General features: G+C 33.6%; 1 protein-coding gene across 2 annotated transcripts in view; it reads left to right on the top strand.

Moving 5' to 3' along the window:
• The window catches only part of TMTC3 (transmembrane O-mannosyltransferase targeting cadherins 3), a 65,022-nt gene extending 56,380 nt beyond the window's left edge, over positions 1 to 8,642 (top strand). For both annotated transcript variants that reach the window (XM_081081471.1, XM_081081470.1), the window contains 3 exons: positions 746 to 915; positions 4,648 to 4,874; positions 6,755 to 8,642. In XM_081081471.1, the coding sequence (XP_080937597.1) occupies positions 746 to 915; positions 4,648 to 4,874; positions 6,755 to 7,560 (1,203 nt within the window). In that variant the 3' untranslated portion in view covers positions 7,561 to 8,642. The remainder of the gene's footprint in view (positions 1 to 745; positions 916 to 4,647; positions 4,875 to 6,754) is intronic.
• The last annotated feature ends 5,498 nt before the right edge of the window (positions 8,643 to 14,140 follow it).

Below are 14,140 nucleotides of genomic sequence, written 5' to 3'. Positions count from 1 at the left end.
GGGATAAGATGGTTTACCCTGGCTACAGTTTTCTTGATTTTAGTATGTATTAATATTATATTAATAGTAGTAATATTAAAATGAATGGTTAGTTTGATAAATGTTTTAAAAAACAAAATTGGACCACATGATACCTTAAGAATTCATTCCTAAGATTCTAAAGTTGAATTGTGTTCAGTGTGGATTTTTATCAGATATAATTCATTCTGCTCATTGAAAATTTGGGTCCATATATTATTTATGATAATGTTTATTTAACATGAATAATCAATTAATAAGATAATTTAACTCCACCAGACAAGCGAGGTTTTAGTATAACTATGAAATGTAATTAACTACCTTATTGTCACAACCAGTAAATAAATATTTTGCTAACAACATGAAAGTTGACATGATTTAACAAATACACTAGACAGAGAAAAGAGTCTTAAGTTCTATTTCTGGCCTGACATAAACATACTGATACCTTAACCTGTAAAAGTTCTGATTTATATGACTTCATTCTCTTAAGCTGGCATGAATGAAAAAAATATATTCTTTAGTGCAAGAAGATACTATTTTACATGCTCTGACTATAGATGCTTTCACATTTTTATGACTTATTTTAATATAGTAGCAGTAAAACTAATAGCATTATCTTTTTACATTCTGTGTATATTTTAAATAAGCTACTAGGCTTACTTACTTTTGACTTTTATTTGGTAATGAAATATCAACTTAAGGAAATGCCTTTTCTTTTGAACAGATTATTCCTGGTAAAAAATATGCAGCCAGAATTGCCCCTAACCACCTAAACGTTTATATTAATCTGGCCAACCTGATCCGAGCAGATGAGTCCCGGCTAGAAGAAGCTGATCAGCTGTATCGACAAGCGATAAGCATGAGGCCCGACTTCAAACAGGCTTACATTAGCAGGTATTATAGTTCATGTTAAGCTATTGTTATAGAAAATTGATGCTGCATCTATCTGCATGTTACATTTTGACTATTTTGACTAAATTAGCTTTTTCCCCCTCCACAATCTTAGTTGGAACTAACATAGAAACATAGCCCATTTTGGACTAGCAATCAAAATTAAATTGATTTGATTTGAAATGGACAGGGGAGTCCATAACTTATAATAGCAAACTTTAGGTTTTATGTGAAAGAAGCTCTTTAGTTTCATTTGCTTCTTATCACCAAATTTATTTTATGTAAAACACCTAAAACTTACATTTTATAATTAGTACTTTTAATATCTAACTCTCAGAGCTTTCTTAAATAAATGCTGAGAGTTGACTGGTTATTAATGCCTTTACCACAAAGAAATTATTTAGTTGTCATTAAAAATAAGTTTTTGGTATCATATGTTAACTATGCATAATTTATGACATTGTTTCTACGTGGAAAATGCATTCAGAATTTAATAAGTTTTTGATCTTGAAATTATTCGGGAGCCATCGTTGTTCAGCCTTATTCAGTGCTTTTTGAAATTCTCTAGGTTTAGTGGGGTTGCATCTGTAAATAAAACCTTTCTTGTGTTAATACATAACGAATTATTTAACAGTCTCAACTTAAAAAGATAACATTTTAGAAAAACACTCATCTAAAATTTCCCTAATAAAGATTATTAATAGGGAAAAAACCTGGTAAAAATCAAGAATGACAACAAAAAACCAATCTTATTCCAAGCATTCCAGTAACTTTTTGTGTATGTACTTACTATAGTATAAGTAGTCTGTTTGTATGAAATGATTAAAAAGGCCAAAGATAAAAAGGTTTCTTTTTTTCCATTTTTTTTGTTTATGAAGTTGCTGTTTATTTTTATTTTTTTGCCTATTTGATATATGTGTGAAACAATGTTGTCCAAAAATAAATGGGAATATTATTTTGCTGAGTTCTAACAACAACAAAAAAAGAATACTAATAGTCATTCATTTGATTTCATTCCTATGCTGATACTTTAGGAAAGAATATTATAATACATCCATACTTAAATTGATTTTCATATATGTACTTAATAAAAATGATGTTTTAAACTCTCTAACAGGAAATAGAACCATATTAGAAAGATTTATAAAATAGTTTTCAAATTGTGATCCTCAGTTCCAGCAATATTTCTCAAAGGTATCTGCAGGTGGCACCAATGCCCCTTCCAGATCAGCTTTTTTAATTCTCCCCCAGCTCCCTTTACCCCCCATCCCCCAACCCCCAATGAATGGTCATTTTCTAAGAATACACTGACCCAGGCCTGTGTGGCTCACTTGGTAGGAGTGTCATCCCCTACACCAGCAGTACTCAACCTGTGGGTCGCGACCCCTTTGGGGGTTGAATGACCCTTTCACAGGTCGCCTAAGACCATTGGAAAACACATACATAATTACATATTGTTTTTGTGATTAATCACTATGCTTTAATTATGTTCAATTTTTAACAATGAAAATACATCCTGCATATCAGATATTTACATTACGATTCATAACAGTAGCAAAATTACAGTTATGAAGTAGCAACGAAAATAATTTTATGGTTGGGGGTCACCACAACATGAAGAACTGTATTAAAGGGTCACGGCATTAGGAAGGTTGAGAACCACTGCCCTACACCAAAAGGTGGCACATTCGATGCCCTGGTCAGGCCCATGCAGGAGTCAGCTGATCCATGTTTCTCTTTCACATCCATGTTTCTCTCCCTCCCTCTCCCTTCCTTCCTCCCTCCCCTTTCCTCTCTAAAAAAAAATCAATAAAATAAAAAATGTTTAAAGGATGCATAGAAGATAAGGGTTAAAATTTTTCTAATGCTCTACTTTTTGGATAGTAAGACTTATATATTAAAATGCCCTATCACTATGTTTTTCTTTTCTTCCTTAAAATACTATCACCTGGTTTTCTGACAAATTATCTCTCACTCTGGTAGCTATTATTTTTCTGAAGTAATCTAGTCTGCTTCCTTTCAAGTTATATTCAAAGAATATATTTATCTGTGAATACCTCCCCACATCTTACTCTCTAAAGTCAGGCATGCTTTTGTTTTTAAATAATATTTGAAAACATATCAAGTCATATTTGCCAAAGCTATGACTTAATGTTTGAGGACAGTTTCCAAAAGTTGTTTGTTTTTTTTTACTGTTGTCATTATTATTATTATTAAACTTATTGGGATAACATTGGTTAATAACATTATATAATTTTCAGGTATACAAGATTATAATTTGACATCTGTATACTCCATTGTGTGGTTTCCCACCCAAAGTTTAGTTTCCTTCCATCCCTATATATTTAACCCCCTTTCCCCACTTCGCCCTTCCCCCCAACAACCTCTTCCCCCTCTAGCAACCACCATCCTGTTGTCTGTATCCGTGAGTTTTTTCTGTATTGTTATTTGTTTATTGCTTTTTGTTTTAATTCTATGTATGAGTGAAATCATACATCTGACTTATTTTATTTGGCATAATACTTTCAAGATTCATCCATGTCATCACAAATGCAATATTTGTTACTTTTTATGGATGTGTAATATATATACATAGATTGTTTTCATGTCTTGGCTATTGTAAATAGAGATGTAGATATCTTCATGGTAAGTTTTTTCATATTTTTCAGGTAAATATCCAGAAGAGGAATTCCTGGATTATATAGTAGTTCTAGTCTTAATTTTTTGAAAAACCGCCATACTGGTTTCCATATGGCTGCACTAATTTACATTCCCACAGTCTATAAGGTTTCCCTTTTCTTCCCACCTCTCCAACGCTTGTTATTTCTTGTCTTTTTATAATAGCCATTCTAACAGGTGTTGAGGTGGTATCTCAGTGATGTTTTGATTTGCCTTTCCCTAATAACTAGTGATGTTGAATAGCTTTTCATACATCTGTTGGCCATCTGTATAGCTAGTTCATTTATTAATAGGATCGTTTTTTGTTAAGTTGTGTAAGTTCTTTATATATATTGGATATTAGCCTCTTTTGGAGATGTTGTTTGCAAATACCTTCTCCCATTCAGTTGGTTGCCTTTTTGTTTTGTTGATATTTATTTTGGGTTTTTTTTCTTTTGCTGTGCAGCTTTTTAGTTTGTTGTAGATTCATTCCTTTATTTTTCCTTTTACTTCCCTTAAGTTTAGGTTTAGTTCACAAACCTGACACCAAGGTCCATAAGTTTAGCACCTATATTTTCTTCTATGTATTTTGTTGTTTCAGGGCTTACATTCAAGTCTTTAATCCATTTTGAGTCAATTTTTGTTTATGATGTAAGATAGTAATCTAGTTTCATTCTTTTGCATGTGGCTCTTCAATTCTCCCAACAACATTTATTGAAGAGACTTTCCTTTCTCCATTGTATATTCTTGGTTCCTTTGTTGAAAATTAGTTATCCATATATGTATGGTTTATTTCTAGACTGTCAATTCCGTTTCTGCCAGCTCCATGTAATGTTTTTGACTACTGTGGCTTTGTAGTATAGTTTTAAATCAGAGAGTGTGATACCTCTGGCTTTGTTCTTTTTCTCAGTATTACTTTGGCTAGTCGATGATTTTGGAAGAAAACTTTAAGAACCTCAGTTAAAAGGAAAAAAGAAAGCTGTGAATATATGGAAAAGCTTAAAATGTGTGAAAAATAGTATCTACCAACTGACATGGTAATATTGTAACTAAAGCTTGTGCTTAATTTTTCCACAGAGGAGAATTGCTTTTAAAAATGAATAAACCTTTCAAAGCAAAAGAAGCATATCTTAAAGCACTAGAGTTGGACAGAAATAATGCAGATCTTTGGTACAACTTGGCGATTGTTCAAATTGAACTTAAAGAACCAAATGAAGCTCTTAAAAACTTTAATCATGCTTTAGAACTAAATCCAAAACATAAGCTAGCATTATTCAATTCTGGTATATTAATGCAAGAATCAGGTATGTTTTCTCAAAATAGTTCTACATTTAAACACGTTGTAATTAGAAATATAATAAAATCTTAATTTAAAATATATTGCCTGTAGCAAACATTTTGTGAATGGATAGTTTGTATCAAAATTGTATAAATGATTTATGAGTAGAATTTTTAACATACTTAAACTTCTCAAGGAATATACACTTACATATATGACAAGTCTAATTGTTCTTCTGGTATATATATGTTAAGACTGAGTTTTTAGGCAATCTCTTAAGCAATGTCTTATTAATCCTGTCACTTTATGCACGAAAATATAATCTCACATATATATTGCTCAAATAATCTGAATTTGTAAAAATTTCTACATAATTATTTCTAGGAAGCTAATAGCATTGTATGTTTTAGGAAAAAAATATTCTATCTTCTCTTGATTTATAAGACCAAATACTTTTGGTATTATTTTATATCCAGTTTTACTATTTTTGAAATATTGTAATTGCTTATAATTTCTGTGATTTAGCAAAACTAAATTATGAATTATAATAAATCAGGATTTTTTTATATATGGGGATTTTAGTACTAAGAAAACTGTATGATTTATAATCTATGTTTGGAAAATAGAGTTACATATTAAGTCAATTCTTTTTAAAACTTTTACAAAAAAATGAATGAATCATAAAATCATATTATTTTAGAGCAAGAAGACTTGCAAGTTTACTTTTACCAATCTTCTATAAAGTGGATTAGAAAGTGAGGACCAAATATATATAATAACTACCCCAACTTTATATTGCCTGTAGTAATTAGTCCAAGATAGGAACTTAGGCCTACTGATTTATTTTCAAGTTTTCTTTATTTACCATATTGTCAAATAAAAAGAATAGAAGAGGGCTTTAGCCTGGTATTCAAAAAAGTATAAATTTAGAGAAGAGCTAATATTTTTGTGAAGTTAGCTAACATTTATTTATTTATTTATTTATTTATTTATTTATTTATTATTTTATGGATTTTTTACAGAGAGGAAGGGAGAGGGATAGAAAGTTAGAAACATCGATGAGAGAGAAACATCGATTAGCTGCCTCCTGCACACCCCCTACTGGGGATGTGCTCGCAACCAAGGTACATGCCCTTGACCGGAATCGAACCTGGGACCCTTCAGTCCACAGGCTGACGCTCTATCCACTGAGCCAAACCGGCTAAGTTCGGGAAGTTAGCTAACTTTAGTAATCATGAAAGGGCCCATTATCCAACTCAAGTTTGTACCTTAAGTTTTATAGTTGTAGACCTTGAATTCATTTGTATTTACTTACAATAAAGTTATCTCAATAAATATTTGTTTATTAAATCCAAATATATATTTATAAACTATACTTATGGTATATTTTTACCTTTGAAACATCCTAAAAAATTTGAAATAACATACAAAAATCTTAATAAGACAGAAACATTTTGTTACCCAATAATAGTTAATGTTTACTAAGCATTTTTACATCCATCTCATGTAGTTCCAAGAAAATTCGTAAGTGAACCCAGAGAAGTCCTATATCTTGTTCAATGTATAAAGTCACAATGTTAACGGAATCAAGATTGATTGCATGTCTGTTGGCAAATCGCATGCCTCTTTCTTTTAATTCTCTATTCTTTCTCTGCTGCTCCCAGTTAGCTTCTAAACTGTAAGGAGATATTTTGCGAGCATTTCAGTGTCAAACACACTCTCTCTTTCCTATGAAGACTAAGATTTCCCTCTCTGCTTTTGATTTAGGTACAGCAATTAGTTGTTTTGATGCTCTCTCTTTGTAATCTAACTAGATAAAATATGAAAGTGGCTTTTTTCCTCAAGATTAAATTTATTTGCTAACAATATAATGTTTTTGTGTTGTTTTTTTAAAATTACTTATAGGTGAGGTTAAGCTCAGACCTGAAGCTAGAAAACGACTTTTAAGTTATATAAATGAAGAGCCACAAGATGCTAATGGTTATTTCAATCTGGGAATGCTTGCCATGGATGACAAAAAGGACTCTGAAGCAGAGATGTGGATGAAGAAAGCCATAAAATTACAACCTGACTTCAGAAGTGCTTTGTTTAATCTGGCTCTGCTGTATTCTCAGACTGCAAAGGAATTACTGGCTTTGCCAGTTTTAGAAGAGTTACTCAAATACTATCCTGATCATATCAAGGGTCTCATTTTAAAGGGAGACATTCTGATGAATCAAAAGAAAGATATACTTGGAGCAAAAAAATGTTTCGAAAAGATTTTGGAGATGGATCCAAGGAATGTGCAAGGAAAGCACAATCTTTGTGTTGTTTATTTTGAAGAGAAAGACTTATTAAAAGCTGAAAGATGCCTGCTTGAAACATTGGCATTAGCACCACATGAAGAATATATCCAGCGCCATTTGAATATAGTCAGGGATAAAATTTCCGCATCTAGTTTAATAGAACAACCAATATTCCCAGTTAGTAAGACTTCAGGAAACAAAATTCCAACTGAAAATGCAAGAGAAATAAGAAGTGAACCCCGACCCACACAGGTAATCAAAACAAGTGATAATAAAAGTTCATCTAAAACCAACAAGCAGTTAGGAAAAGATACCGACAGTGAGACCCCTCACAAAACAACAAAAGAAATAAAAGAAATTGAGAAGAAAAGAGTTGCTGCTTTAAAAAGACTAGAAGAGATTGAACGTATTTTAAATGGTGAATAGCATTACTCTTTATTATGTGACAATGGTTTCAAAGAACTTCAGACTATATCAGTTGATTGCTTATGGCAACTTTGAAAAATAGCAAGGATTCATAACAGTATCATGAGCTGCCTCTATGTAGGATCAAACTAAGATTTTTATTAAACACCTACCTTACACCAGATTATGTATTCTAAAATACCACATAGTTTTCTGAGTTTTGGTGAATATAGCTGAAATATTAAATTACAGGTGGCTAATTTGTACCTTTTATTATAGAAGGAAGATTCTTCCAGCAGAATAATCGTGACTACTGTCAATTAAAAATAGTCTGAGGCCTAAATGATAATCCTTTGGGAGCAAATCCAACATTTGCTATTTCATTCTGTGAATTCCCATTTATTACTGAATTTATTTTTCCTTCACCTGTTGAAATTTGTCTATGAATTGAAAACACTTAATGAACACTTATTTTTTCTTTAGTGACTTTCTGTTTAACCAAGGGACTTTGCCTATAAGAGAATACTGGCTTTGTGTGTATTCTTTTGTTGATTTTTAGAAGGAATGCTAGATGAAACATTTTAAAATAGGTCATGACATGTGAGATTAAGAATGTATTTTTATAATTGTGTGCTGTCCTTCACTCTAAAATGCAAATTTCAGTCAGCTAAAGTTTTAAATATATGTATGTACATACAATACATTTCTAATGGTGCTCATATATACTGTATTTTTATTTTCTTAACATACTGAGAATTTCACGGCATGAACCACATAATCATGATTATCTTTGACTTATATTCCCCAAACTATTCATATTTCTTAGGGTCATAGTCATACTAAGAAGTCTCAAAAACTATAACTTTATTTAAACTTTTGATTTAAAACATGGTTTCTCTTTCATCTTAAGATGTATTATCTCTCTAGTGTTATTTAAATTTTAATTTTGTTTCTAAAAACTCAATTATTCTTAGATTTCTTAAGCAACTAAATTGAGTTCTGTTTAACTGAAGGCAAACAATGTGATGTTTATTTTTAAACACTAAGTTCTTAATATCATGTTATGGTGTATATTTTTATTAAATATTTATTTTGACTACTGAGCTTTCATAAAATTTTTAAAGCTGTTTTAATTCTATTAAGTATGGAAAACAAATTGCTATTGCATTTTCCTATGTGTGCGTGTATTACACTTTAACCAAAATTTCATCATTTTGGCCTGCTGTCCAGCTCTAAAAGATAATTAGCCAATAATTGAATTAATAACTTGATCATTTGGTTTCAGCATATTTGAACCTGAAAACTGTTAAAAGAGTAAATATAAAACAAATTTATTAATTTAAATCTAATATTTTTTTGACTTAAATGCATTTCAAATGAATTTCATAATACTTAATAAAGTTGGTGTTGACTTAAAATGTTAATGCTAACATCCTGGGATAGTAGCAAATTATGAAGTATTTGAAAAACTATATATTGCTTTTGTCTTCCGTTTTTTGAGATAACATTTCTAATTGCATATTGTTTCAAAAACCATATCCCTGTAACTTGTTAAAAGAAATGTTTTATAAATAGGTCACAAGAAATATGGTTTGTATTAAGGACACACTTGTACTAGGTTCCCTGAGGCTCTCTCCTGGATTACTTTTTAGGCAATGTAAAGCAAGCACTGACACTAATGGTAGTTCATTCTTGATGCAGGAGATTCTGTTATTCATTAAATAACCTAATTTCAGTTCTTATGGCTTTGTGACTCCAGATATATAGTGAGAATACCTCATATGCTATGACTTGAAAAAAAAGGAAATCTGTGTTATTCTTATCTTCTTTCCACATACCTTGGGAAAAAAAGCTTCTTGGTTTGATCTCTTTGGGTACAGTAGCAAGTGAGTCTAGTTTAGAAAAGTAGAAGGAAATGTTTCATGACAGCAGACCATAATAAAAGCTTTGAGCAATATTTTAGTAAAGTTATATAACATTCAAAAGATAAAAAATATATTGTTATCCAATGATTTTTGTAGAAAAAAGAATTTCCTCTTTACTAACTCTTAGAACAGTGCCTACCATGTACGAAGTGCTCATATATTTGAATTTTAAATAATTTATTTAAATCAGATTCAACCTGAAATTAGTAATTTTTCCAAATCAATGTTTTGCAACCCTCACTTTATATTACAATCATCTACAGGGATCTTAATGTGAATCTACCCACAACAGTTAAATCTGAATTTTTTAGGGTTGGAGCTATTAAGTTTTTCTAAAAGTTTCCCAAGTTATTCCAAGTTGTGGTCAGTGTTAAAGACCACTGATCTAACTTAATTTTTAAAATCCTATTATCTCTTCTGTATTAACTTTTTAAATAAGTAATATAACCCAATTAAGTTTTTAAAAAATATATATTTTTATTGATTTCAGAAAAGAAGGGGGAGAGAGAAGCATCAATGATGAGAGAGAATCATTGATCGGCCGCCTACTGCCCACCCCCCACTGGGAATCAAGCCCACAACCCAGGCATGTGCCTTGACCAGGAATTGAACCACAACCTTCTGGTTTATAGGTCGAGGCTCAACCACTGAGACATGCTGGCCATGCTCTCCAATTAAGCTTTGAATATTTAAGTTCCATTAAGAAATACGCTCTTCTGATAACTAGTACAATATGTCTTCACATAATGTCATCAGTAGCTTCTTGGACACTGCTACTTTCAGTGAAACAACATATGAAACCAGTTTTGCCACGGCTAATTGATATAAATAACAGTTACTTTTCTACAGCATATTTCCGGTCATGAAAACCTCACCAAACTTCTAAATAAAGACCCAAAACACTCCTGATAATAAACATTGAAATAAATGAGTTCTACATACATTTAGGAAAGATTAATAAAAATAAGTAACAGAATTAGTTTCCAACCCATTTGTACCAGTTCAATGTCAAGGAAGGCTGGAGCTGTTCCCAGCAGCTCAGAGCACCAGGCAGGCACCCATCCTGGACAGAATGCCCTCCCATCACAGGAAACACTACACACCCACACTCAATCAGACTGGGACTGTATAGACACTCCAATTAATCTCACGTGCAAAACTGGGAAGTGGGAGGATACTGAGTATCTGGAGAAAACCCAGGCAGACATGGGAGAACATACAAATTCCACACAGACATGGCCCAAGCTGGGAATTGATTTTTTTTCCCTCATCAACATAACATCAAAATGGTGTTGAACAAAATGATTCTTGAGTACTTGCTGTATTTATTCCATCTAAGTTCCATCAAGTTTACTTATGTGTAAGGTAATTATTTCTTCTCTTTTTATTCATAATAGAAATTTATTCAAGCTGTTTAGGTCAGAAAAAGGGAATGTGTTTTTTCCCCCTTTGGAACTGCCCTTTTAGAGGGTAGGGACATTTTAGCCCAGTTCACTAACCTGTGATTCAGACTTGTGAGCATATATAAGTTTGGAAAAGAAAATTTATAAAAGGTTTGTGTGCTGGTGAAGGATGTAATTTTAGTTCTGTTTTACAAAAGAATCTACTCCCCTTGAGTTCTAGGAAAGCTTTGACAATCCCCAAGGGGTAGTTTGTTAATCCTTCACTGCTTCTCAGAAGGAAAAATAAAGTTTTTCATATATTGTTCCAATATGTGTTTGCTTAATGAACATTCAAAATTGGGAACTTTATCTTACAGTATTTCAGTAAGTAATTTTATGAGGTTGATGGCTTGTAGGACAAAAATATGTTTGCAATTTTGTGTTTACTTTTATGTAAATATTTGTTATGTGACTTGCACAATTTTAATAAAACCATGGCTTTTATTACATCTAATTTGAGGTTTCAACTTCATGTTACAGAATGCTTTAAAGATATTTCAATGAGAAGCATTATGAAAAGATATAGATTTGTATGTCAATTTATACTTAGAAATCCACATATTTGTCATATTTATTTTTATAAAAACCTCTATTTGCATGACTAAATGGTATTTAAAATGAACCCCTTTAAAATGTCTGGTAACTGTCCAAAGTTTTATCTATTAGAAACTGTCAGCCATCCATGTTAACAGTTCATAAGAAAGTAATTCAAAATTGTATGCATTTTATATGACTATGGTGTCTGTGTGTACCATATTTCTAAATATTCAGTATTAAATTGATACTTTTTAAAACCTTAACCTGAACTGCCTTTTAGTGTTAAAATGAAAAAGACAATCTGGCAGATAGTTTTATTAGCAGTCATCTAAGAAAGGCATGTGTTAAATTAGCTCCTAACAGTGATACATTTTTTAAAAATCTTTATTGTTGAGAGTATTACAGATGTCCCCCTCTTTTTTCCCTTCATTGCCCCCCTCCACCCAGATCCCACCCCACCCAGGCCTTCACCACCCTATTGTCTGTGTCCATGGGTTATGCATATCCTATATAATAAAGGTAATATGCAAATTAACCCTCACGCCCTCACAAGATGGCTGCCTACAACCAGGTCAGCAGGGGGGTTAGTGAAGGATGACTAAACGACTGAACAGCAAGCTGTGTGGGGTGACCAGGCCAGCAGGGGGGCTGTGAGGGGCAACCAGGCCGACAGGGCGGGCAGTTGGTGACTAGGCTGGCAGGAGGGGTAGTTGGGGTTGACCAGGCTGGCAGAGGGGGAAGCTGGGGGCAACCAGGCTGGCAGAGGGGGCAGTTAGGAGTGACCAGGCTGACATGGAGGGGGCAGTTGGGGGCAACCAGGCCAGCAGGGGGGGGGGGAAGTTGGGGGTGACCAGGCCGGCATGGGGGCAGTTGGGGGCGATTAAGCTGGCAGGAGGGGCAATGAGGGGTGACGGCCTGCGGGAAGGGGCAGTTAGGGGCGACCAGGCCAGCAGAGGGGGCAGTAAGGGATGACCAGGCCAGCAGGGGGGAGTGGCAGGAGCGGCCAGGCTGGCAGGGAGGGGCCAGTTGAGGGTGATCTCGCCGGCATTGGGGGGCAGCTGGGGGCAACCAGGCCGGCAGTGGGGCCAGTTAGGGGCGACCAGGCAAGCAGGCAGGTGAGCGATTAGGAGCCCAATAGGGCCTAAACCGACAGACATCCCCCAAGGGGTCCCAGATTGAAGAGGGTGCAGGCTGGGCTGAGGGGACCCTCCTACCCCTGTGCATGAATTCCGTGCACCAGGCCTCTAGTATACATATAAGTTCTTTTGTTAATCATTCCTGCTCCCATTCCCCCTTCCCTCTGAGATTCTTCAGTTTGTTTTATGTTTTCATGCCCCAGTTCTATTTTTTTCATCAAGTTTTTTTTTTGTTCATTAGGTTCTCTGTTTGTTTTGATTTTTAGATTCAATTGTTCTTTTGTATTTGTTTCTTTCTTTGTTTTTTAATCCTCACTGGCGGATATTTTTTCCGTTGATTTTTAGAAAGTGGAAAAGAGGGTTAGAGTCAGAGAGAAACAAAGATGTGAGAGAGATACATCGATTGGTTGCCTCCCCTACACACCCCGACCTGTACTGAGAATGGAGCCTGCAAACAAGGTATATGCCCTTGACCAGAATCAAATCCATGACACTTCATTCCTTGGGCTGACACTCTAAACACTGAGCAAAACAACTAGGGCAGATTCAGTTATTGATAGATAAACATTTTGCTATTTTATTGTTCATAGGTTAAGTCTTCTCCTTGAAGAAGATTCTTTAATATTTCATGCAATACTGGTTTGGTGGTAATGCTTTATTTGTTGTATGCAAGGATAGTACAAGATCCACAAATCAATAAATGTGATACATCACATAAACAAATAGAGACAAAAATCACATAATCATATTGATGCAGAAAAGGCATTTGACAAAACCAAAACCCTTTCTTAATAAAAACTAAGCAAAGTGGGAATAGAGGGATCATACCTCAACATAATAAAAGCCTTAATATGAAAACCTACAGCCAACATCATACTCAGTGGGCAAAAACTAAAACCATGTCCCCTAAGAACAGGAACAAGAGAGGGATGCCCACTCTCAACACTCCTGTTCAACATAGTACTAGAAATGCTAGCCATAGTGATCAGACAAGAAGAAAAAGATATCCAAATTGGAAAAGAAGTAAAACTGCCATTATTCACAGATGACATGATATTGTACATAGAAAACCATAAACACTCTATCCTAAAACTACTAGATTTAATGAATTTGGCAATGTAGCAAGATACAAAATTAACACCCAGAAATCTATGGCATTTTTATACACCAATAATGAACTCACAGAAAGAGAAACAACAACAAAAAAATCCCATTTATCATTGCACCAAAAAAATTAAGATACCTAGGAATAAACTTAACTAAGGAGGTAAAAGACGTGTACTTGGAAAACAGCAGGACATTGAAAAAAGAGATAAAGACATAAACAAATGGAAGAATATACCGTGTTCATGGACTGGTAGAATCAACATCATTAAAATGTCCATACTACCCAAAGCAATCAATCCTACCATCACAGTTTAGTAATAAGTATATATCAAAGATTGGCAATGACTGGAAGAATGTATAATAGAATATAAATTTTAAGACAGCTTTAACCTATCTAATGCAATCCCCATTAAAATACCAACAGCATACTTCAAAGACCTAGAACAAACTCTCC

Source organism: Myotis nattereri (assembly GCF_964212035.1).
Source record: "Myotis nattereri genome assembly, chromosome: 2".
Lineage (NCBI taxonomy): Eukaryota > Metazoa > Chordata > Mammalia > Chiroptera > Vespertilionidae > Myotis > Myotis nattereri.
The sequence above is the reverse complement of the archived record's forward strand: the minus strand, read 5'-3'. Positions and strand labels throughout refer to the sequence as shown.